The 27152-nt window shown below is 42.9% G+C and overlaps 1 protein-coding gene across 3 annotated transcripts in view; it reads right to left on the bottom strand.

Annotated features, from left to right (window-relative positions):
• Positions 1 to 6817: 6817 nt before the first annotated feature.
• TGFBR2 (transforming growth factor beta receptor 2) overlaps positions 6818 to 27152 on the bottom strand; it is a 70781-nt gene continuing 50446 nt past the window's right edge. For all 3 annotated transcript variants that reach the window (XM_019497979.2, XM_006263606.4, XM_019497980.1), the window contains exons 4-7: positions 21445 to 22244; positions 17727 to 17868; positions 12340 to 12467; positions 6818 to 9225 (exon numbers count right to left, since the gene is read on the bottom strand). In XM_019497979.2, the coding sequence (XP_019353524.1) occupies positions 9046 to 9225; positions 12340 to 12467; positions 17727 to 17868; positions 21445 to 22244 (1250 nt within the window). In that variant the 3' untranslated portion in view covers positions 6818 to 9045. The remainder of the gene's footprint in view (positions 9226 to 12339; positions 12468 to 17726; positions 17869 to 21444; positions 22245 to 27152) is intronic.

Raw genomic sequence — 27152 nt, forward strand, 5'->3', positions numbered from 1 at the left:
AACAGCTCTACCCTGGGGGAGGGGGTGACAAAAACCTCTGTCTGGGTGGCCTTTGCCCCAATAAATGTCTTTACTAAAAAGTTTGCTTTGCTACATGGACCTTCAGATTGCACCCAGTCTCCCCAATGAGAAGTGAAGTCTCTCAGGAGGCTGGAGGTGGATGCTCAGTTCTTGAGTCAGGGCCACAGTCTTAGGTAAGGTAAGAGACCAAAAGTCTGGAGTCTCAGAGTGGGGAGGAATCTGAGTTCCCCCTTTGCTGTAGGCTGAATTTGGAGGATGCTCTCAAAGACCAGATAAGGCAGCAGGTCTGGAGCAGGCATTCCTGGGTAGGCACACCTGAACCCTAATTACCATCCTGCTACCAACCGCCTTTCAACTTTCTGACTACCTCCAGAGCCAGATTCTTTCATGATCTTCTTACTATGCATGCTATGGAGACGCATGAGCTAGCTCTGGAACAGAAGTAGCATAGTCATGTTCATGTGGCACTGTGATCTAATCAGTTCACCTACAATCCCAACCTAAAGTGGCTCTGCTGTTTCTTGTCTGCGGGGAAATGAGCAAGGATCCACATAACTCTTTAATCAGGCCTCCTTAGTAAGGCCTCTGATTGTTAAGAGAAGAGGACATTGTAGATTACTATCTGCAGACATCTTATATTTGTATCCTGGTCTATCCATGTGGGTTTCAAAGATCGGCAGAAAGGGCTAGGAGTTAGAGTAGACCTCAGGCTCTGGAAAGGCAGCAGATCTTTTAGGGTTGGGCTGAATTGTAGCTGAGGGTCCACCAAAAGTGTTTCCAGTGTAGATGTTCAGTGTATGGGATGAAAGGGCAGCACTAATGTTATCTCTATGTAGCAGCATAAATGTACTTTATAGGGCTCTTGGAATGCCTTAGGGACACTTGATTAAAGGCAAGCAAAATGATTACACTTATTACCTGTCACTATTCTGCTTTTATAGGATGGGAAAGAAAGAAAAGACAAAGGAAAAACAAGCAATAAACAATGTAAATGGTTGTACAGGTTAGGGTATCTTCTGCACATATTTCAGTGGAGAGTTTTCATAGTGATTTATCAGGGATCCAGGTTTTCTGTTTCCCATGAAAAAATGGAGAAAACCACGGATTTTACCTTTTACTGTAGGCAAACGTGGATTGTTCATTTTGCTGGAGAAACCCACATTTTACAGTTTTCCAAACAGCTCTCTGCAGGCTGTCAGAGCGCCGGCCTGCAAGGGGCTGGGAGGAAGTGGGAGGAGAGCAGTCAGGCAGGGGACACCATGTGTGTGTATATGAACCAGGCTGCCAGGCAGCCTGGAGAGCAACTCCTGCAGGTGAGGGGGTGGGGAGGATTGAGGCCGCCATAGGGAGGGAGAATGGGAGTTGGGCAGGGCTGGGGCTGCTGTCTAGGTGGGTGTTGCACAGGGCTTGGGGGCCAGGGTCACAGTGCGGAGCCACAAGGTCCTGGCAGGGAGCAGGACGGGGCCATGGGCAGCTCATCTGCGGGGGGAGGGTGTGCGGCTGGCTTCCCACCACTGTGTGCACTTCTGGAGGGTAGGGGAAACCCATGCCCCCCAGATCTGTGCGTGGGGTAGGGGTGGGCGCGGGCTGCCCGTTGCAGGCTCAGGCTTCTGCCCTGCTGCCCTTCCTTGGGGCCTCTGCAGCTCGGCAGGTACAACCTGGCAGTGCAGGGCAGAGAGGGGCCATGGAGGAAAGATGCTTGCCTCTGTGAGCTTTGCACTGCTCTGGCGATGCATCCCCTGTGCACGCAGCAGCAGGGGGAGTGGTGCAGGGTTGTGTCCCTCACTGGTGCCATGCGTGAAGGGGATGCATTGCCAGAGTAGCACAGAACTCGCAGTGGCAATGAGATCCCCATGTGGCCCTGCTGTTCCTTGCAGTGCCAGGTTGTACATGCTGTATTATGGAGGCCCCAGGGGAGGGCAGCAGGATGGGAGGCCGAGCCTGCAGTGGGCAGCCCATGCCTACCCCTGCCCCATGCACAGATATGGGGGGCACAGGTCCCCCCCTGACCTCCTGGGAGTGCACACAACAGCGGGGAGTTGCCCCTCCTCCACCTGAGTCCACAACAGGCAGGCAGCAGGCAGTGGGGGGGAGCCGGGTTCCACTCTTCCGCAGGAGCCGCCGCTTCCTGCTGGGGACAGGACCTGGGTCCTGGGCTCCCGTAGCTGGGGGCCCCTTCCGGTACGGCTGGGGGGGCAGAGGGCTGTGGAGGGTAGATCTGCGGTAGCTCTGCCTGCCCCGCTCCTGCCCGCAGCGCAGCCTCTGACTGGGAAGAGGCTTGTGCTCCCAGGGCACCATCACAGGGGCTCCTGCCCCGTCAGGATCTCTCCTCCCTTGCCGCTCCAGCAGCAGGGGCAGGGGTGGGACAAGGGGCCATGTGGGGGAATGAGGGGCTTTTCATTTTCATTGGATTTGGGGTTTTTTATCAGAGAATTTGCAATTTTTTATCAGGATCCCTGATAATTATACCTGAAGAGTTGGTCCTCTTCTGATGTGAACACTTTTCTAGGTAAAAATAGACCAAAGTGAATTATTCCCCACATTAATTGGGAATGTTGTCTGAGTGTATCATAGAAAAATTAAACCATTAGAGTCAGGCAAAGAATTTTGTTTAAGGGTTGTTGAACCCTGTTGGGCTTTTCATGGGTAACCTAAGCAGTTTGCAAATGGGCCGAGTGATCTGAAATAAATTCTTCAACATAGAAGCAGCTAGGCAACTTTTGGTTATTTTAAAAGAATCCATATGTATGAGTCACAAGAAAAACTAACCAATGTATATTAAGATTCTTTAGGGATTTGTTACCCCTTATACTATGAGCTGCACAGATGTTGATCCGTGTTTAGTGCTAGCTCAGGTTTGGAGAAGTCATGCTGCAGGCCAGCGGGGGGCCTGGAGGACTGAAAGGTAAGAATCTGTTCCCTTCCCACTCCGGGTTTTCCCCCTGCCTCCTGGGGTTCCCCTGGTTCCCCCCACTCCCGGGGCTGTCCCCATGCCCCCGCTGTCCCTGGGGCATTACTTATGGCTGCCTATGCTGTCTGTTCGAGGGGAGCAGGCATGGAAGGGTTAACCTTGCAGTGGTGATGCATACAGGGTGCACAGGGGTGCACGCGCACCCCCTAAGAGCACCAGCGCGCCCCCTGACAGGCTGTGCTCTCCTCTCAGGCGATGGGCGGGGGGGGCAGGCAGGAGCGTTGGTGCCCCTCCTGCAAGCACTGGCTGGGGAGTGGGAGCACTGTGGCTGCTTCCCGACTGGACCCCCCCACCTCTCGGTTGCAGACTGGTCGCTGGCGGGGCACGTGCTCCCCCTGACTATGGCGGCACCAGTCACCAATGCCTTTGTGCCTGGCTGCAGAGCTATTCTTCTCTTCCCTAAGAGAAGGCTGGTAGTTTAACCCTTCCCTGCCTGCTCCCCTGGGACAGACAGCATGGGCAGCCGCAAGTAAGTGAGGAAAACGGAGGGGGGGGGCAGTGAGCAAGGATCTGGGGTGTTGGTTGGGGACAGCGAGCCTGATCTATGCTAGTAGAGGAGAGAGGGCAGGTTGGGTATTTACACTAAGGTGTAGCCTAGCGTGGCCGCACCTTAGTGTAACATGAGCTGGGTAGTCCGGATCAGCGATAATCCTGCTCTGGAGTGGTGTAATTTTGAGCTGCATAGCAAAAGTTTAAAAATGGTTTCAGGTGTTAATGTGCAGACAATCCAGGGGTTAAGAGCTCCAGGAGCTGCCCCAAATTCCTATGTAGCGAGGAACAAGTTGAACATGTGCCTCCGCTTGCCAAGGTTAGCTTGTATCTCCTTTTCCTGAAGTACAGAGACTAAACAGCATGGTGTTTGGTGCTTTACAGCCGAACAAGCTGTTAATACGTGAAATGATGGGAGTGTGTTTCAGAAGTGGACTGAAATGTGTTTTTTCTAAATACCATGTTTTTGGCTTCTTTGCTCTTCTTAGCTACTTTGTTGCTCCTGTTGATTGTAGGGCTGAGGTGAACAGGATGAGTTGAAAGCATGAGACAAACCTGTATAAATGCGCATAAATGTAAGAGCAAAATGAGAATAAAAGTGAGAGAGAGCTTCCATTTGGATAAATTAATCCACTTCTTTTCTCATAATCTCACTGAAGGTAGAAGAAAAATACCAGCTGCTATCACCTTTCCTGGAGAGGTCTTCAATTCATGAATGCATGGTTTGTTAATGCAGTGCTAAGTAGCAGGGTTCTTTGCTGTTATATTGCTTCTGTTTTTGAGAGAGGAGCTTTCCAGAACATCTCTAACTTTTGCTTTTATTCAATAATTTTTTGAGGTATCCTTGTAGTCCCATTAGTGATTGAGGTGATACAGTTCTGCTTCTTAAGAGTTTTTAAACTAATTGTCAGAGAAAGTGGTGTCTTTCTTCCTAACACTCTTTAAAGGAAGGTTCTTGTCTCTCTGAGTTGAGTAACAAGTTGCTTAAGCATTACCATATAATTCCCAAATTAATATTCAAATGATCTCTTACACCAGCTAACTAATCATAGGATCAAATGGTCTTGCCATATTTGTCCATAAAATGTCCCACTATTCACATGTTATCAGGGAGTTAGTATATGAAGTCTGGCCTTTTATGTACAAAGTATTTGCAAATAAATATCTCAGAGGAAATGTATACTATCTTCAGCATGTGAAGGACAAAAAGCATTTTCCTTCAAGAACGAGCATGAGGCAGAAGAAGTCCATACTTTTATAAATCATTCTCAACCCATAAATATTCTCCTTGAAGTTAAAGAATGAAGACTTTAAGCATTTATAAAAGAAATGACTTTCAATAAGACTATTTTTAGAATGTTTTGCATGTAAAATGGCAGATTTTTCTCTTTATGAAAGGAAGGGAAAAAATTTGCTCTTATGACTTAGTTTTTAGCTCTGATACACATCCTATGAATCCTTCACTCTTTGGAGCATCTTGAATAAAGGATACCCTTGCATTCATTTACACAACTAGGTTGTGCCTGAGGGGATGTTTTAGAAGTCTATAAATTTCAGACCCTGTTACAGTAAGGCGCAACAGCATCTGTAGACACCTACAGCTGATGCCTCTTGATTGCAAGGTGCCAGTGCCCTAGGGCTACGTTGCCTCTGAGAGGCTGTTGCTGTTTTGGGGAGTGTACATATGGTACAGAAAATGTTCCTAGGGATGGGAGATTGTTGAATATATTGGATTCCCCCCACCAGTAAATGGTTATGGCTCTGTCGTGCCAAACCGTGTACAATCAGGTAACACAGAAGACAAGTCTGGCTTCAGAAATTTTACAATCTAGTTTATAATTTTGCCTTTCTTACTTGCAAAGCCAAGGAATACCCTTTGCAGTATCCAGTCGAATCCTGCTTGCTTTGTACTTTGGAGATAAGACTGTGATTGACATGCTAATTAAAGTCTGCTGGCAGAAAGGTGTTGCATACAATCTTTATGATAACAGAGGTGGGCGAAGGGCTTAATTGAAAAATATTAACAGGATAATGTTTACTTGATATCAGAACTGAACGTTCTCTGGGACTTTCTCCGCTCAGATACTTGATGCACTGTATTTGTTTTTGCAACACTTGTTTGCCTTGTTATGCCAAAGGATGTTGACTTTAATCCAAAGTAAGCAGATGACACTGCGTAGGCACCATTGAAAGTACACAGATATCAGTGTTGACTACGAGAGGTTTCTATATCTCAGTATAAGTCAATATATGCTTGTGACAAGAAGTAGTAATTATATTATCTGCTAATGATGCAGAGAGAGAAGACTATAATTGACTGCAAGGGAGTTGCACATGTTTTCGCTTATGAGGAATCTGACTCCTTAGGGCTACATTTGATAACCAAGTCCTTATGAGGCCCAGTGCAGGAGGAGGAGGCAACACTGCCTTTGATAAACCTATTCAGGCACTTGGTGAATCCTCCCAGCTACATTTAAGCAGCTTTTACACAGCCGCTCTGCAGCCCAGATTGTGTAGTGCTGGAAGGCTGTGTTCTCTGGCCTTCCACTTCTACTGTGCTGTTGGGATCCCACTGTGAGTACAACTCTTGGGCCCATGCCTGTCACTGAAGCAAGGTACAGTGTCTACTTCCAAGCTGACTTAATATAGATCGTTGACAACTCCTACAGATGAAAGAAAGAAATGCTTTGTTTCTGTATTGTTTTCAGCTTTTCTGTGTTTTCAGATGTTGTCTGTGGAAGCACTGTTGTTCTTAAACGTGACAAGCTTAGACCAAAATACAAACGAATCTTGCAAAACAGGTTTATTGTGCTACTTTCTGGATTATTGCGATATCAGACCAAACAACGGATGCTCTAACGGAGGTCTCATCTCAGTTTCTGCTTTAACAGTGATCATGGATCTGGTTGCACCAAAAGATGACCCACGGGGTGTTTATGTGTGCGAGTGGGGGGAGGAGGGGGGTGGCTGTATTGATATAGATTACACGGTCTACTAGATTTGGCCTGTGTATGCATATCTACCAGCAGCACAGTAACATGGTCTGGCACCCTGGGGCACAGGTGAAGGAGTGACTTTTGGTCATTCCGCTCTAGTTATGCCACTGATTTTCACAGTATTTTACCTCGAGAGCTAACAGGATTTTGAGCCATTCGCAAAACAATGGAGTGCTGCAGAATGTCAGACTCGGTGACTTGGGGCTTGACGGTCAGACCACTGAAACGGTATGAATGTTGGTTTCAGACTATGGATGGCTTTCTCTGAGGAATCTACGCACATGAAAGGACACCTGTTTATTGCAGAAGCTTCTGTATAGACCAAAAAAGCCCCCTTAGCTGCTTGAGATGGTGTTATTTTATTTGCTCTAATAAACATTTGATTTATACAAAAAAAAACCCCAAACAAAAACTGTTTACAATGAAAGTAAGTTCTTGAAACATTTGATAAACAGGAGAATACACCGTTCACATTCCTATTTCATATATGATGTACAGGTGAAGTATTCGTCAAAAAGAATAAAAATTTCCCTTTACATGTAGTAGTTAAATTGTCAGTACTGTTTGGAACTACTGGATGTTATTTCTTGAGCTTCAATATGGAATTAAAAGGAAAAAAAAAACGGACCATGATACAACCCTACACAGCTTTCCAGTTTGCTTGTCTTTACCTCCATCCTTAATATTGCTAGAGTGCAATCTAGAAGCCCACCACTAGAGGGCAATGGGCCACAGCTCTGCAAAGGCAAAAACATCAATATGCAAGAGCTTTGATTGTAACATACCACCGCGTTATTAATGTTTGCAGCACAAAGTAACAGTTTGCTCCTTTTGCCAGTAGCTCCACAGTTCATCCAAAAAAATATACCCCCATAAAATCTGACATAGTATTTTCTGAATTCAACTTTAGTCGTTGATGTTCTGCACCAATTTGTTTAAATATTTCTAAGTAGTTTATTAAAAAAGAAGATACAAAAACATTTTAAATAAAATATTTTCCTCATAAATCTTAACTCCTATTTGAATAAACATGTTTCCTATTGATTTACAAAAGCAATATTTCCTAGAAAAAAATTGATGTTTGTATGACAAAGGCGTTTATAATTGCACCAGAGATAGAAAGATCTAGTCATTTATTTATGCAGAATTATTTTGTGCTGTCAGATTCACTAGTTTCAGTGGCACATACTCGACCTCTAAGAGAAATGTGCAGATCACAGAAAAACAGCTGAAGACATCCTACCATTTAAAATCCAAAGTGAAGCCAGCTTCAATTCAAAACATTTTGGAGGGCTCCAAGAATGTAAGCCATGTCTGATGAGTGTACTGTTTTGGAAGGTACATTTTTTGCAAGCCATGAAAAATGGCTGGAGGGGGCGGTGGGAAAGGGGACAGCATTCACTGCTCTGCGTGGCAGCAGGGCTGAGCACAGAGCATGGCATTACCTTGCTGCAAAGCATTCCCACAGCTATGACAGCCTCACATGGATTCATCTCTAGAGGATATTGATGTTCTTTCTTTGCTTTTGCAAATAAGGCATGAAACAATCTGCACTGTGTGTGTCAAGAAATTAGACACAGTGCATATAAAAAATGTTTGTTTTTATATCAGTACATAAAAGGGGGGAAAAGTACTGATTTCATTCAGAAGGCACAGCAAATATAAAACATCTGTCTGGATTAATGTTGGCCCTGCTTGATTTTCATTGGTTGGTGGGGAAAGGAAACTTGTTCCTCTGATACTTTTGAAGCCTGCTAGCATGAAATGCAAGTGAGGGTGAAGCAATGAGCATTGAAATATATACTGGGGAGCAAGGGGGTGAGAACTCCCAAGCATCCTCAGTACAGGATATTTTGAGGAACATGGTTAGCAGTTGAGAGTGATGGTGGTCCACTGAACAAGACCGACTAAACCTGAAACCAGCTGTAGAAATTATTGCATAGTTATTGCATAGCTGAAATGGACTCTGTGGCCAAAACTGTCTCTCTGCAGTGAGCATATTCTCTTACAAATATAAAATACAGTGCAGCTGGGCAACAGCAGGCTATGTATAATGTGTGACTTGAAAGCCATCTTTTTATTGCAGGTTGCTCTTGTCTTTTTGGTATGGTGCCTTTGTACACTGCTGCTGCTATAATGATGGCTTCTGCCCCATTATCTTTCCTTAATGGGTAGGGTTTTCTTATGTATGTGTAATTTCCTGGAAGCACATTGTACTCTTTTCTGAGTATGGCTGTATATATAAAAATAGCTATTCCATAGTTATATACAGGCATTAATAAAGTGCAAATGTTATTGGCTATTGTAAAAATCTTGTTTCCTGAGGAAGTGCTAACACAGCTTATCCTATGACAAGATTGCAGGCAGCCAATGCTATGGTATGACACCAACTCCCTGGCTTTTACTTCCCACAAACTCTTGTCCCTCTGTGAAGCTTTAGTGTAAAGGGAGTGGTGAGATCCTCAGTACTACAGGAAGCAAGTCAGGGAACTGTTCAAGACCTCTTCCTTTGCCAAGATATACGAGTTCAGGAGCAATTCTCTCCCATCCACAACCCTGAGCAACTTGCTACTTGGTGGAGGTCACAGAGCAGTCTTCTGGGATCTTCTCCTCTGAACAGCTTCTCCCTGTGAGTTTGTCAAGGTGCCTGAGCTCACTGAAGCGCTCAGCAACACACTGTGCAGTGAGGCGGGCCTCAGGATCATGATCCCAACATTCAATGAGAGTCTCGCACACCATCTGGATACCCTGCAGTAGGCACAGAAATACAGCAATGAATTCCCTAACAGTTACAGTCATAGCACTTGATCAATGCAAGCATGCAATCTCTTAAGTAAGCACATGTACTCATGCTATCGGGGTTTATAGAACTGGACCTGCAGTCATCTCATGGGTACTGTTGTCACTGTGATGTCTAATGAGAACTCCTATGTGAAAAATACATCCATATTTACAGCATTGTTACTATAGTTCTTGGGCCAGCATGACAGCACACTGCTGCAGAAGATAAAGTGCCTTGAGCCATTATTGTGGATTATAAAAACAATGACAATTTTTGGTGCATGATAATATCACAATGGCAAATCAGTCAATGCCTTGGTGCCACTGGCTTTCACTTCAGTTCCCCAAGCAAAACTCTGACCAATCTGTGAAATCCTAGATCAGTCCTTGAAACATTCTTTCAGACTAGCTCCATGTAGAAAGAAAGGCTGTGAGGCTGAAAACACTATGCACGTTGCTCACAGGTGTATTTAGCTTTAGTTTCAATAGTGTTTACAGGAAAGCAGCACAGTTGCGTTTTAGTGATATGCATTATAAACATGAGAGATTTGCCAGGAAATTGTGTCTTTTGCTTTATGACACTAACAACCCATTAAGTAGAATTTATATTAAACTTTTTGTATCTAAAAAAGTAGCATTTCACAATACTGCATTAATTACATAATTTACCTAATTGGTGATGTTGACTGATATCAATGCTAATAGCAGCCTGTTATTGTTTGTATACAAATAACATTCATTTTTTGCTGGCATTGAAATTACAAGCAGTAAATTAAATTAAATATTAAACATTAACTTGAAATCAATAGTGCAACAAATCTCATTAAGGGGGGGAAAATTGCAATATGTAAATCCATTCCAGAATGTTATCACGATGAATAATGAGTTCATTACAAAAACACAACGGCAGTGGAAGAAAATTAATATGGAAGAGCTATAACACGAAAAGCAACTTCTACCAATTTCAAAGCAGTTCTGCTGCTGCTGAAGATTGTCATAGCTCCACTGAAGTCAACAGCCTGCTGCTGCATTTTAGGGGTTACTATATTAAATACTGGAAGGATTTACTGGGAAGGAACTAAATGCACTTTTATTAATAGGATAGAAAATGCAGTACTGTTAGACATCAGAATTCCTAAATTATTCATTTACAACCATTGTACAGAACCCCTACAAGTAGGGAGCATGTGCTTCTCCTGTCTCAGAGCTCTGGGGAGCTGTCAGGTAAGAGCTGCTCTATAATTCTCCATAATGAATCTATAAGGCAGAAGAAAGTCTCTTGACATCACATGCCATAGGGCAATGAGAAGTAAGAACTGGTTCTGCTCCTATATATTAGGGTTGCTTACACTCAAAAGATTGAGTGAAGGATACAAGTGTCCTAAGTGGGACTTTTGGGTGCCTACACAAACACAATTGAACATCCCCACCCCTACACTTCATGGTTGTCTTGCTTAAATTGTCCTGGGTGCCCAGAATCAGGCCTCTGCCAATTCCCATAACTGCTCCAGGGCCCAGAACTGCCCAGTGAGGCATCAGACTCAAACCTAAGCTCAACTGGGCTTCTCCAATTCCTCTACTTAAGTCTCCTTGAGGTACTTGGTCTGGTCTCACAGGCATCAATACATGGAAACAAATCAGGCTAACCTACAGAATGCATTTCATGGTCACTTTATTTCTAAAATGTGGCCCAGGGTGGTGCACATCCTTGCTATAATTGATGAGTGGTTAGAAAATTTGCTCAGTGCGGTGTGGAAGACCCAACTTCTTCCACCGCCTGAGAAAATGACCTAAGCACCTGACTCCAGGCTTGTCTGGGTACATTTGGGGGGGTGGGGGGATCTCCAGTCCTCCTGTTGAAGCTGGGCTATGAGGCAGATAAGAATTCAAGATTCATTGTATTTAGAAAGGAGATAATGCAATAGGGCACCAGACTTTGTAGCCTAATGGTTAGGGCTCTCACTTGGGAGGAAAGAGCCCTGGCTTTCCAACTCTGGTCCCTAGACTGCATGCATAAGGAGCTAGTCATCTTCTCTTGTGCCTAATGTGTCAGAAAATTGTTTCCTCAGCATTCAAGATCATTGGCTTGCCAGCAGTCATTGGCTTGGGGAGAAGTAGTATCATAGTTGCTGTACAGCATCACTTCCTTGGCTTTTTGCTCACTTGATCCTACTTAAGTTGGTTATAAACCACTGATTTTCTAACATTTCAGTAGGCAAGGAATTGGGGTGTGTCCCTGCTCCTGCTTCCCTGAGAAAGTCAAAATGCTTTCTGCCCTCTGGGGACACAAAACAGGCTGAACTACTTTGGATTTAGTAACCTGTGGGTAGGTATTTTCTATGAAAAGCTGTCAATTTATTTAACCAGTACCAGTAATGGGATCAGAGTGGGCTCAGCTGCTCTTCTGGTACTCCCAGAGCAGGTGTTTGAGAAATGAACTTTTCTGGTTTCTTTTCAGGCCATTTTACTTAGTGAGGTTTTGGTTGAATTCAAAGGCTCTGACTAGCTATGTGTGTAATGAACTCATGTTCTTCATGACTAAGGTCCAACAGAGAGACCCATTCCAGAAGAGGATTGTTAATGCTTCCCTTGGAAAGCCTTGAATGATCAGAGATGCTGTTATCAGAAAGTGCTCCTCTCCTGTTGCCTTAAACTACAATATCAGCTGGGATGGTATTGCTTCTTGCTCCTAGGTGAACATTTCTAAAGTGCAATTTTCTCATTTTTGTTTTCTTGGAGTTTGAATGGGAACAGGGCACAGTATATTCCTCTGATATTTTTGGCTGTGTTTATTGGCTTGGATTTGCTCTGGCTTCTGGTTAACTTCTGTCATTTGGGACTGATATTTTATCTTCTGAAGCTTTATCCCTTATTCTGCACTAATGGGGTGAGGTAAGGAAAGAAGAGGAGGCCCAGTACAGAATGGTGAGGTGTTGGATGTATTAACTGCCAGTTTAAAGGTTGTATAACCTGTGTAGACCTCTGTACTCCAGCCTATGAAGTAAGGGACTATGTCTGAACTGCCTAACCTTATACTCAAGGCCACGGCTCAATGCTCCACTTTGCACCAGGTGTTCTTACCTGATGGTTGAGCCAGGAGCTGGGGATCTCTGGCCGCCCTCTATCTCGCAAGACATTGTCTTTCATGCTCTCAACACATGGGTGTTCTCGCACTTTCGATCCAAATGGGGGTTCATACTCTTTCACTTCTGCCAAGGGAAAAAGCACACACAAGGAGCTTCAGATGGGTTTGCCTTTTACACTGATGCCAAGAGCAAGTGGAGCTTGTTGTTCTCTAGAGCATCAAGAGCCGCTGCTTCCTAGTCCCGTCCTCTTCCACTTTACCACATGCAAACAAAGTATGGCCAGTCACCTTTTCAAAGCTGTTTCAGGTCATTTGTTCCCTCCCCCTCCCACTCCTATGCCCATGCCCTAGCTGACAAAAACTTTTCAGTCAAACCCTTGGTCCTATTAAAATAGCACCACAGTCACCCACAGCAATTGGAAGATGGAGGAAAAGGCGCATTTTGCTTTACTCAGGCAAAACTTGAAGGGACTTTAACAAGCTCTTAGACCAAGCAAGGTAGAGTCACTTGGGTTTTGACCTCACCTTCCCTGGATTTACAACTACGCTTCAGATAGGATTCAAACTGAAACCTACCTGGGTCTTGGCTATAAACGTGCCTGGTCTGTAAAGGGAGTTAGATGCCTGAGAATTGCAAAGGTAGTATTCAGGTCAAAGGCAGTGCTGGAAGTGATGTATTATCACTGGTTAACATTCAGAGTATGGACAAATATACTTTTATGGCACTTCAAATGGGGAGGGACATGAATCGACCTGAATGAAACAAGGTTAATGTTGGAGCACTTCTGCTCCAACTGTATCATTCCACAAGCATGCAGCTATAACTGCTGTATTGTCAGTATTCTTTGACATCCAGGCCAGTTATGTATGTCTGTTTCTTGAGGTGTGTTTTCCTGTTAGGAAATAGCATTTCTGAACTTGATGCTGCCCTGGTGGATATTGTGGACATGGCTTCATGAAAGAACTCCTTCTATTCTAGCTTTTGTTTGTGTGTTGTTGCATGTTTGAGAATGGGAGGGGGAGAGAAAGAAGAGAAGACGCCATATGGGACCATTGAAAAAACCTCAAGAAATCTCTGCAGTAGACACCAATATAGTCTAGAAAATGCTGTGGTTTCTCTGGGAACAAATGGAGAATTTACTCACAACCCTAATGACTTACTGGTATTGGATAAAGATTCATGAGACTGGCCTGTTCTCCTGCCACTTATTTCTTTCTAGGAATTAATTGATGGCACTTTAAAAATGTAACATCTATGAGCTAAACCAAAATGAAATTTACAGGATATTCTGATGAAAGCATTTAAGTACATAGGAGATGCATAAAACATGAGATGGAGGGGAAAGAAAAATGTAGTGCCATTGTATAAATCAATGGCATTAACCTCAGTTCCCTCCTCCTGAGCTATATTATAGAATGGAAAGGAGGGGGAGAACTGAGAAGGGTGATAAGAATCACCAAAGGCTGGAAAAACCCTCCTATAAAGAGAGTAAAAGGTTGGCATTATATACTTCGGAAGCATAGGGGTAAGAGACATAATGGAAACAGAACTGTGCCTGGTGTAGAGAAGGTAGGTCTCCCTGTCCTACAACAAGACGGGTTCTGTACTTCCATCTCAGGCATCTGGTGAAGGCCACAGTCAGCGATAAGTTAACTGAACCAAAAGAGCTGTATGTCAGTAAGACAGTTCTTAAGAATATATCACCATCTTTAATTAAATCCCAACCATATTTTAGGGCCTGACTCTACCAGTCTTCCTCCTGCTGATGACTGGTTCCTTACTCCACAGGTAGAGCCCTTTATGTACTGTGTGCACCTTGTTACATATATTCCCTATTTGCTACTGTGCTTATCTCTCTGCCCAGCCTGTCCCCTCTGTGTACTCCATTGCTGCAGAAGTCTGAGATGAGGAGACTGAGGTGTCTCAGCACCTCCAGGCTTAGTGGACAAGCTTGACTTCAAAGGATGCCAGGTTTGTTCCTCCCCATTCATGGCCAGGCCCTGTACCCTTTGTACGCTCAAGTGGCATGGGCACACTAGTATCAGGAGCCAAATCTATATTGCTGACCTGACACTTTTGTTCCCAAACAGCATACGATAAATCAGCGTTCTTGTTCTTTAAACACATCCCTTACGCTGTCATGGAAAACCAAGGCTTCTCTTCAAGTGAGGTAAAATTGCCTCAATACCTGGAGCAGTATCAGGCATTTGCTGGCAGTGCTCCTCTCCTTCCCACTCCTCACCATTGTATTTGAGAACTGTTCGCCCTTCCCCCCAAAACACCACACCGATGGCAGATTTTATCCTGAACACAGAGATGCTTTCAATTTCTTTTCTAGTGGGCTGTCTGGGAAATTTTGCTTGCCTTGCTCACCGTACCAGTGTTGCTCTGAAGGCAAGTTGTTGAGATGAAAATTATATTTCTTTCAACATGCAGCATCTGGTGCACAGCTGTTGTGCTGAATGAAATACCAAGTTAATGGTGGAGCAGAGCAGTTAAAGCTCTCCCCAAAGCAGTATTGCTGGGTTTCTAAATATGCCTTCTAAATTACACTCCTGTGGAAAGAAAAAGCCCAACTTCCATTTTTCCCTCTGCTTCCCCTCCCCCTTGCCCCATTCATACTGCTCCATATATAGCGCCACAACATACCAATGCGCATTGTGCCCTTTTCCTCTAGCTGCAACCTCCCTCCCAACTGCACAAGACTGCTGTTTACGGGAAGATGCTGCAGCAGCTTCGTGGTACAGATTATACTGCTGTTTCTTTTTTTTTCTTTGAAATGTATCCTGACTAAATAGGATTGGCATGCTCTACAGCCTGTGCCAGACAATGCTCTGCTGGTGAAAAGACTTGCCGCTCAGCACCACCCACCCTATACAAATACCTGCACATTTACAAACACATTCTTAGAGCTCCCTTTGTTAAAGCAATAGTCATTGTACCTTGACCCTCTTAAGCAGAAATTAGCTACCTTCCTCAATTCAGAAAAGTAATTGTTTGGCTATTAAGCTGCCTATTCCCATATCAAAACTTCCAGAGACATTCTCTGAGGACTGGGCACTTACCACATGTGTGCTGATGGGACAGACAGAGTAATTTTTGGTGCCTAAATCCTTTTGGTGCCTTTGGAAATCCCAGAATCAATTGTTTCATCTACTCTAGTTCAAATGAGAAGGAATTTTTCCCTATAGATGACACAATATAATGGAAGCAAGACAATTTCTTACACACCAAGGAAGCCACTGTAGTAGGAGAGCGGCTTGGCTTGTGACAGCAGAAAAAAAGGTCTGGTCAGGGAAAGAGAAGGAGAAAGTGATGAGCGGTTTTTGATCATGAATACTGTATGGCAATTTTCCCTGTCTGGTGTAAGTGTCAGATCTCACAACCCAGGAGAGGGTCTTTTGGAGAGAGCTGAGAAAAGTCTTGTGATTATGAGGAAGCTGGGCACCAACAGTGAGCTGTGGGAGCCAAATTCTGACTTCAGATCTTTGGCTGAATGCTGACACCACCCCCAAATATTTATGCCTCATCAACATGCTTTCTCTATGAACTGCAGCCACCTTGGGAGATGACTGCAGTAAAGAAGTTCAGGAAATTTGTTTCTGGAGACAAAGGTGATTGAGGGGTAAGAGAAAAAAGTAAAATCAGGAAGCAGGTTAAGATCAATGAAGAAAGGGCAGGCACACTGGGGCAGAGAGGCTCTTCCTTTTCCCATAATGGCTCATGTTTTAATTCTAAAGGTTATAGCAGGTCACTGTCTTTTAGCTGAACAAGCTGGTGATTTTCCTTCCTCATGAAACTGTTTATATCCTCTTTTAGGCAGCTGCCTTGTGAGCAGAGCTGCCGTGAGGTCTGCTCTCACCACAAGCACCATTCCGCTGCACTCAGCAAATATCAACAGGAAGGGACCTCAGGCATCAGCAAAGATGAAAGACTCCAGAGAAAACAGCTCACATATATAAGTGCGCTGCTAAACGCAAGAAGCACAGAGAGCCCGAGAGACGGGGCAAAGGGCTTGTAATTCAGCTTTCAAATTTTGCCACCAGTGTTTGCAAAGGGCAAATTAAAAGGTGACCCATATTTGGAAGTGTGCAGAGCCATAACAGCTAAGCCAGGGGGAGCTTGTCTTGTAAGATGCTAGGCTGAGGTTAAAGCCAAGAACCACAAAATGCTGATTAAAAAAAAAAAAAAAAAAGATTGTATGTAGTTATATCTAGAGCTGGATAGAATAATGAATACTTATTTGACAGGATTACTTGTACTGTTCATTGCTCGGAGCATAGCCCATAGAGGAAGACTGAAAGCTAGGCTGATAGCAGGGAGACCAGGGTAGGGGGAACTTGCATCTTAGTAGAGATATGCAGCCACCTATGGAGGTTTCCATTCCTGTACAGTGCCCCAGTAAGGTTAGGAAGAAGACCCACCCAGCAGCGCATCTCCCACCTCTTCACACTGGGGTGTCCACACTGTTGATCTCTGCTCTCACTCAGTGCAGTCCCTTGAAATGCTACTGTTCTAATTCCGATAGAAAAGGAGTCCCTAAAATCTTCAAAAGGGAAAGATTGCCTGCTGCACATCTATTACAAGAGCTGTCAAGGTTATCTGAAATATCTTTGTTACTCAGCCCTATCTGTACACACATAAATGTGCCGAAGTGTGTGATGTTAAAGTGAACACAAACTTTCCAGAACGCCCTGTTCTACAAGGAGACCAGGAAGATTCACATATAACCTAAATCAGGGGTTTACATCAGAGAGACTAAATCAAATCCCAGTGAGCAACTCAGTATGGTGCATATAGATGCTGGGGACAATCTCCTGGTTTCTATTGTACTGCTCCAGACTGAAGATTTAAGAGTATAAGAGAAATGAAGAGAGTTAACTTTATTGAATGAGCTGTAAATGAACATTACACAGTAGATCTTCCTTGTGTTCTTTATTTTGACATTCAATGAATTTAACTTTGTCCTGTATTTTCAATATTCAGTATCTCACAGGGCGTGCATGTTCTTTTAATATGTTGTCGATGTGTTGCTACATTACAGAAGTTGGCATGATGCAGTTGGCACCCTTTGTATGAAATGAGGTTGAGTGTGTAGGATTTATACAAGGATATTTCTGCTAAACTGACTGGTTTGCTCATTTAAATGGTTCTTATTAGATTTCTAATGTAAAATTCTAAACAGGTCATGCTTCTCCATCCTAGTACTTCAGACTACACAGTGCCTCTGATCATCTTGAAAGAAAAACTATGAAAGCAGCTTAGAAAACTCAGGTACTGCATCACTAGTCCCACAGCATTTAAAGGGATTAAAAACAACACAGAATTGCTTGAGCATCTCTGAAAAACATTCCTTTAAAAATAAAGGCCCATTGTACATACCTCCAACACCATTGCAACGAGATGTCATCTCCCACAGGACCAAAGCCATAGAGTACACATCAGTTTGCTTGAAGGATTCAACATTCTCTAGGTTCATTCTGGATTCCAGGACTTCAGGAGCCATGTATCTTGCTGTGCCAACCTGTAGCACAATATACAAGGAACAACTCAAGTGCTGAAACTACAGTTCACATTTCTGATTCTAATGCAGTTTTATTTCTGTTTCCAAACACAACTACATTATTTGACCTTTAGTATGAAACATAGGTCAATAAGCCAAATTCTTTGCCGCTTAGAGAATCCGGCCCAGGGTTAATCACCAACTTGTGACTCAGTGATCCAAGAAGATAAAAACAATATTTAGTAGCTTTTCAGTAGAGGATTTCATCACCGGCTCCTCCTCACTCTTTGGTTGTTTATAGAGATAGACCTTGCTGCTTACCTGATACCACATGCCACATTCATTGCATGTTCAGCACTTTTTGTGCATTTCAAATTAACATGACTCACCTTGTGCTATAATGCTACTAGCCCTTCCTTTTGTTGATGGTGGAACTTTTTAAAATGGAAACTCTAAAATGCATGCAAAAATAAGTCTAAGTTCCCCTTGAGCCCCTGGGCTGGCTTAGTTAGGGCTTATCCACTTCAGTAGCTAACAGCACATAAGAGGGTGATAGCATGGTATGGCCAATACCATGTCTCACTGCTTTTCATCTCTAGCCTGAATGATCACGTACCCATTTGCAGTTGTGCTGGTTGGGGTAAGCTTTTAGTGTAAGTCTGGAATGAAACTGCAAATGCATTCTGGACTGCTTAACTGCTCTGTCACCAGGTCCAGATAAAATAACACCCTCCCACCACCCCATGAGAAAGCAAAAATGCAAATGCTTAATGCAGACTCAGTCATCTGAGTGAAAAACAGAACCTGCCACTCAGTTTGGAAAAGCCCGCATAAAAAAGCTGACACTTCTTTACTCATTTTCGAAGTGCTTTTTTTCTTCAGTTTGGGCCCACACAGAATTGTGACCCTTCTGCACTGGAGGCAGAAATATAACTCTTCTCAGAGGGAAAGACATTTTGGCTTTCTTCTGTCTCCCTTGTATCCCAATTGTCACTTCTTTAATCTACATTTAGGTTATATGGTCCGAGTCAGGGACTGCATTTTTTGTTTGTGTGTGAAGCCAGGTAGGCTCCTCAAAAGGCATTTAAAGATGTCTAAGTCCCACGGATTTGGGAGTCAGACGCCTAAAAATATTTGAGGATTTGGACCCCAGTGCACTTGGCTGTTATGGTAATAGAGCTAAAATAATAAAAATAACTAAATACCTTTTCTCTCTCTTTGTATGGCTCTACATGCCTGTAATGTTTGTTAAAGAATATAAAACACATGTTGCTGGAGAAAGCAAAATGAAGGCAATGCTTGATAAGCACTGAAACCCCCTTAGAGTTGCCTTCCTAATACATTTTATTTTGCAAATGCTGCTTTCCTTCCAGGTCTTACCTATGGAGAACACAAAACGTTGAAGCAATAAGACAAAGGCCCAAGCTTTATCAATAAAGTAACTTTTGCCTGTTTACATTATCTACAGATTATGAGTGGACAGAAAAACAGATTATATATGGTATTTTGTGACTCTGGTGGAAGTGGTCTTTTTAAAAGCTGTTTCATTTGAGATGGCTCCTTCCAGCTCTGAACAATATTCCCAAACCTTATGGAGGAAAGTGGCAGACTCCCATTTACAACAGTGGAATTGATAACTCTTGTAAATTACCAGAGAGATTTTAAAGGCCAATTTATAACTGATGTAAGGCAGTGGAGCCCCCTTGATTTTACTGGAGCCACACCGATTGAAAGGGTGGCCATAAAAACTCTCTAGCCGAGAAAGAAAATGGTCCCTTGTAAAGTAAATTACAGTGTAAATGCCTACACTTATCCTTTCCCTAAGCATGCAAGCTGTGGTATCTGAGCTACGAAAGGGTCTAAATATCAGTCAGATCTACTTTAGGACCTAATCTACTTAACACAGGCTGTGTCTACATGAAACACTTACTGCGCAGTAGCTCATTACTACTGCACAAGAACGCTGCTGGGCACGAAGCCATGCAGAGATGCTACTCTGCAGTAACACTGGTTACTGCGCAGTTATTCAGTACTTGGGTATGCGAGTAGTAAATGATAGGGGCGTGCAAAATGGGCCATATTTGATTCAGATTTGACCCAAATCAGGGGACATTGATTCGATTTGTTGATTCAGATCACTGTCCTGATTCGATTGGGCTGAATCTGGATCTGAAGATTCGATGCTGATTAGAAAAATCAGTGATTCGGCCGTAGACACAACTTTAAATGTTTTTTCTACATACCTTGAGGTACTAGGCACGGCTTGTCAATGCTGCGATGGTGGGGCAGATGAAGCGTACCACAGGAGCGTGTGGGGACCCCTGTGTGCTCGGTGGTGAACTCAGAACTCCTGGATCTGCCGCTGAGCGTGTGGGGAACAACCCGCACCCCCATGGTTCAGCAATTGGCCACAGGGGGACCGTGAGTGCCCCCCCCAGACCCAGGAGGTACCAGTCACCAAGCCGGGGGGGGGGAGATCCCTCACATGCTCTGCAGCAGACCCATAAGTGGACCAGAAGTGCTTTTGGTCCACTTCTGGGTCTGCCACCAAGCATGCTGCGGACAGCCCCCCCCCCCCCCCATACTCCTGTGGGACGCTGTATCCGTCCCAGCACCTCAGTGTTCATGAGCTGCCCTAGTACCTTGAGGTTTGTAGAAAAAACATTTAAAGCTGTATCTATGTCCAAATCATCGAATGTCTCCAAATCATCAAATCGATTTGGAGGGTTCTGATTTGATTCAGAGAGATTAAAGTATCTCCTGATTTGATTCGGATTCGGAGACTTGGCCCAATTCGGTGGAATCCGCTGAATTGAATCAGTGACCAAAGCTTCGCACAGCCCTACTAAACGACTATTCAGTAACAACTGTGCAGTCAGCATCTTGTGCAGATGCAGCCAGAGAGAGGTCATTTACAGTGAAGGCGTGTTCATGATCATTACTAATATTTACAGAAGCACTTTTATAATTTCATCTTTAAAGTGCTCTACAAACATTAAAGTACTCCTCCCAGCATTCCTTTGAAGTAGGTAAGTACTTGCTATATCTAGTTATAAGAAAAACGAGGGACTTATATACAGTACTTATGCATTTTTCACATTTGCCTGCTTGTGGAGAAAGTACTATATTCCTAACAGGTTTCTCAGTGATCTTTAAAAAATAATGATCTAGCCATTCTCCCTTCCTAGCTCAGATTCTGATTCTTGTTTATGCTGGTTTAACTCAGAAGTAACTAATGAAGTGGATAAGAAACTTTTTAGAGATCAGAATCAGGAATTGTGGCACAATATTTCAAGAATATAAAATACTGCCTCAGCACAAACAGTAGCCATGTAATCTGGGCTGTATGCACTTCAGTGTAAGCGTACGTATGCTGGTTGTACTTATATACATAAACTACTGATCATAACAAACCTGTCATGGCATTATTTACACTGGTTTCTTAATACTGAGGTTACAGCCTCTTTATTTAGAAAAGCTGTCACATTTATTGCTAATAGTTTTAAATAGATATCATAGCAGGGTTTTTTTTCCCTTCAGTCCCAGAAAGGGACTCCAACTAGGCACAATGCAAGCCGCTCTAACATTTTAACTCACTTGTCCACTGTTAGCCAAGTCGTCCACAGACAGCGAAGGATCAAGCCTCAGGGATAACCCAAAGTCACACAGACAGCAGGTTAGGTCATTTTTCACTAGGATATTGGAACTCTTCAGGTCTCTGTGCACAATGGGTGTTTTGGGTCGACCACAGGGTGTATGGTCGCTGTGGAGGTGGGCAATCCCTCGTGCCAAAGACCCGCCAAGCTTCCACAGGTCCTCCCAGCTGATGATGTGGCGTGTAAGGTACTCCTGCAAGTTTCCTCTGGCATGGAAGGCAGTGATCAACCAATATTGTTTTCCTATCTCTGTCTTACGCTCCTCTGCTGTCAGGAACTGAAGAATGTTCTCATGCTTTAGGTTTACATCTGAAAATATATCCTTTTCAGTCTTCCAAGAAGCAAATTCTTCATAAGGGAAGATCTTGACAGCCACTGTTTCATACTGCTCAGATGTGTTTTGCTTCAGTTTGGCCTTGTACACTTCAGCAAACCTGCCTTTTCCTACAAGAGTGTCTAGCTCGATAGGCAGTAGCTCAGTGTTGTGGTTAATGTTGTTGGCACAAGTGGAGCTGATGTCTGAGCGGTCATCATCTAACATAATGGCACAAACATCACTGCAGTCCTTATGTTTCCTGGGCTTAACATTCTTCTCCCATGCCTTGTTGAGCTTTCTTCTTCGGTGACTCCGGTAGCAATAAAAGATACCAACCACAGCAATGGTGATCACAAGTAATGGGACAAGACTTATAACTGTGACTTTAGTAATCTCGTCTAGGATTTCAGGACTTGGTTGGGTATCTGAAAGGACAAAGAAAATCATTGTTCAGGTTTATAAACTAAGAGAGGTAAGAGCTAGGGCACCTAGCTCTAGGAAAATGCAATTTAAGTATGTTAAAATAAGGACTGGTTAAAAATGGGGGGAAAGGATGGGGTTTTGAATTTTTTAAAATTCAAAGTCTAGTTGAAAATTCAAAACTTGAAAAATTATTTCAACCATCTCCAGTGAAAATCGAAATTCTTTATACTGTAGACTAGACCTACTGTTCTGTTTACAAAATATACATGTGCATGTACAGCTTCCCAAACCGTTTAAACAAACAACAAGCAACATTAATAACAACCTTGCTCTGTACACTAGGCTTCGTTTAGAAGGAGACTTCTAATGCAGTAAAAGATCCTAACCTGTTAATATAGTTAATAGGGCTCTTCTCTTATGAGATCAGATTTCTTGTGCATTTTGGATGAAGTCTTGGCCCCACTGAATTGGTGCTAAAATTTCTACTGACTTTAAGAAAGCCAGAATTTCTCACTTTTCTGGGATATTAGAAAGTCATTCTTACATTATTTATTGATGACATTAATTTATTTAATGACACGAAATACTTTTCACTTTGAGATGATTGGCATGATCAGTAGTTTGGTGATACAGCACCTGCTGCCTCTTTGATTCCATCTGAGATCTGATGTTTTGGCATTTGAAGGATACATGAAACTATTTTCAACCTAAGGTATTGCTTGTACATGCACAACATTGTGCCCACACACACACACACACACACACACATATGAACACCATTCACTGAGCATGTGTAAAAACCTGTGTGCACACCTGAAAAATTCTCACTCCCACATGTGCTTCTACTTATGTGCTGCAGGAACAATTCTTATAGCTTGCACATCCAAAAATGTTAACATTTAAGTATCAATGTTCATTTTTATGCATTTTTCATAGAGGCTAGGTTTGACTGTTATTACCATCTAAAATCTAATGTATATATAATGTCCTATGGGCACTAGGTGGGTGGGTGGTAGAGTAAATATCTCAAGCAGTGTACACCATATCACTTATCTGGTATATTTGTGGCAATCTCAGCAGAGACAGAAGTCTGAGCCACCTTCCTTGCCTAGTGGTCCTTCCTCTGGGTCAGTCCTGAGGCATTTTTTTATGAAGGTATATAATTGGCCACAACCAAAGCCTGAATGGTTAATAAATTGCAGACCTCTTGTCAGGCACTCTTATACTTCTTTAGTGTAAGTGTACTGGGTTCTTTTGACAAGATACCAAGGGAAGAAAGGAAGTTTCTTCATACTGCATTTCATTGGATTTCTATACCCAGTTTGCTGTGGTACACAGAAATGCATTTTCTTAAACAACTTTTTCTTTCAAATACACTCAAATGCTTTATGTTATCTCAAGCAATGATTACAAGAAACCCTGGGGAGCTGGCTGAGTGGACTAACATTGTCCATACCATCTCTATCCTGAGCCTGAAACCACTACCAAGAAGTCTGGCCCATCCAACTGCTTTTGCTCAGGATATGCCAAATATTAGAGAGGAGACACTGTAGACCACCCTTGAGCATGCATCAACAGGCTCGAGACAATCTCAGTACCTCACTCTCCCAAGGCCACTTTCAGCTGGCTGCACTACATTATTTCTGGGATTTGGCATACCTGGAATGAGTGCAAGTGAGTAGGGCACATCCCAGGTGGTCCTGGGCTCAAGCATGGAGACAGTGTAGACAAGCTGTAAGACACCTAAACTGGTAACTACAGCTGAGTGAGTGTCTTACATTGGTAGTGCTACACTTAGGGGCTGTTTACAGCAATGCCATTGTCTCAGGTTTTGTATAATAGGCTAAATAAGTCAAGAGGAAGGGGAAAACCAGTATAATGTCCGAGATACAGTTGCCACTATATTACACAAAACTTCTAGTTAATTTTCTTCACTTTCCCTGCACTATAAGACAGGAGAGCTGCTTAAAACATCATATAGCAGTGTGCAAAAAAAAAAGAAAGAAAAAGCCTTTTATAGTCAGAATGAGTCACATATTGTAACCCAAGAATCTGACCTCCACCACCCCTCATCCCTCCCCCACCAAAAAATCACTCCTATACTATGGATTTATATTAAACAGCAAAGCTGACTGTTTTTTAAAAGGCAGGAGGTAACAGAAATGAGAGAGATCTTTTAAGCTGAGAGTCTATTGACTCTCCCCTGTTTGGAAGGAGGTCTTAATACTCAACCTAGCTCTGTTCAAAGAGTTCACTAATCAGGTATAAACCAAGTAACTCAATCATGGCTTGTCTGACACGGTCATTAAGGAGGGAGCTCATTTCCGTTCAATACTGACATTCTCAGCTATCACAAGTACACTATTAATGACACACGTGCATTAATAAAAAGACTAAAATGTCCTTTTACATTTGTAAGTGGCTCCTGCTAGGTTCAAGAAAAAGGGACAGCAAAAACTATTACTCTAAAATTATTTCCCTTGGCATATCACTCTGTGTCTATATTTAGAAGTTCATTGCTGATCAATTCTCTCACATTTCATTCTTCTGCTTCTCAACAGACTGAAGGGAAAACTTATTGAAAAGTATATTTAGAAACTAACATCCCGCTGTCAGTAAACAGGAGTCCCATGCAGCTTATTTTGTGCATTCCATCTTTTCAGGAAACCTACCAGAAAAAAACTTAGGGGTATCATCTAGTAGACTTGACTGAATTATTCACTGAAACGGTTAGTTCTTTGGATTTGGTTGCAAACAGACTTTGCTTCCATCACTGTGCCTGCTATTTGTAACTGCTAGATAAATTTACGTATTTAGGTTCATGGCTGATGAACTTATTTAGGTTTATGGCTTTTTCCTCCCCCCAGCATGTATTTAGTAGTTGAACTCTGCTATTTGAGCTGTGCCATTAGTCACCTATGTCACATGGGGTGGTTTCTGCCTAGCCAGAGACAAGAATACTGAGGACATTTTAGCCTTTCCTGTCTTCCTTTGAACAGGAAAAGGCATTATGCTGAGCTATAGACATGGAGCCCAACTTCTAAAATATTGGTTCCTTCCTGACTGAGGGAGGAAATTAGATTTACTGGCTGCCTAGCTAGCTGGACTTGCAATGACACGGCAAGGGGCGAGGACTTTCAGAGTAGTCATATACACACTAGATGTGTCTACACGAGATGCTTATTGTGCAGTACCCTAATAACACTGGCAGTAGTGTATTAGTGCAGTTTTTGACAGGCACACTACTGCACAGTGTTATTAGGGTACTGCGCAGTAAGCATCACAAAAAAATTGTGCGCTGGTGCTACTGTGCAGTACATGTAGTTACTGTGCATTTAGTTACTTCATTAAGCAAGTACTAAACTAAATGCACAGTAACTACTGCACATTAATGAACGTGTAGACATGCCCACAGAGTTGTACAAGAGATGACTGTGACCCCGTTTATTCCCAAGTGTATTTGACTCTGAATGTCAAGGCTTTCCATCTACCTAAGAGTCTCTTACTTCTGCCCATCATTATAAAATCTGAATGCACTCTTTATTATTTGGAATTGAAATAGAAAAGTCTCTAGTGAACTTCATGAAGGTTCTGGATCTTCTCTCCTTAGTTAGCTGTACTTGGGGTATGTAAATATTTTTTTGGTTTGGGTGGAAAATCATTGATGTTGCAGGTGTAACTCTGAATGTAGAAAAAAAAATCAGGTAAAGAGCTTAGCATTTTGGCTACTGACTCCCTATATGCCCTCTTATTCCTGGCCTCATGCTGGCACATCCTCTATGCCAGGAAGTGAGGAGGTGGGAGAGGTAGGGTGGGTAGCCTATAGGGTGTTGACTCAAAGTAGCTCCAGCACCTCGGGAATTCTGAACTGAACCAGCAGATCTAAGCCAGGGTTGAACCAAAAATCAAAATCAGATAGATTACAAGTGTTGTGTGTATGTGTGTGTGCGGCGGGAGGGGTTGAGGAACTTTCCTGACAGATGTGCACGTCCACATGCTCAAATATATGTCTGTGAATCAAACCCCACAATTGCGCAAATGAAAGTACCTCTTTCCCTCTGTCACTTCATTGTTTATGAAAAAGTGTCAAAAAACAGCTAGATAGAATAGCCATTCATTTTTCTTGCCAGCATGTTTTGAAATAATTTCTTCCACTACTTAGCAAATAGGAGAGTAGTAATATGTGTGGACCCATTACTCAGTAACAGCAGTATTTCTCAGGCTTAAAAAAGTACTAGTAAAATAAGTCAATGGTGGCTAAAAGAAAGCTTCCTGTATGCAGAATATGCTAAGCATAAGTCATCTCCATAGCCCTTGACACTACCTTAAACGTTAAGCAAAATAGTATTCAAGTGCTAGGAAAAACAGAAAGATTTCAGCATCCTGTATTAACAGTAATGAAACTACAGCACACTTGATTTGCTTAAATACTAAATCTTTGAGGTAGATTATGTGTTTTTGCACACATAAATGGCACCTAAATACTTAGGCAGACAAGGTTCCTTGGGTGGATTTGATATCTTTTATTAGACCAACCCAAATTTGGAAGGAACCTTGTCTGCCTATATCCTTAGACCAACATGGCTACAACCTAAACCCCTGCTACCTAAATACTTAGGAATAAAATAACAGTATTGATAAAACTAGGATCTCTGCTACACAGCAGAGAACAGATACACAAGCAGGGGGGACAGGATGGGTATAAGGGACAGCCTTTATTTACAAAGCTGCTTTGTATGACTTGTATGACTGCTTGTATGACTCCCAGTGAGGTTGTCAGTCAGTTCAAGGTGGCAAGGGAATGTTCCATACTGTCACGAGTCAGCTTAAACTCACTGGCTGCTCTTGAAAAAATACAACTTGCTCAGCTACAAAAAGATCTTGAAAGTGTATCCTGCACAAAGAAATAT

The sequence above is a fragment of the Alligator mississippiensis genome, chromosome 5 (genome assembly GCF_030867095.1).
Source record: "Alligator mississippiensis isolate rAllMis1 chromosome 5, rAllMis1, whole genome shotgun sequence".
NCBI lineage: Eukaryota > Metazoa > Chordata > Crocodylia > Alligatoridae > Alligator > Alligator mississippiensis.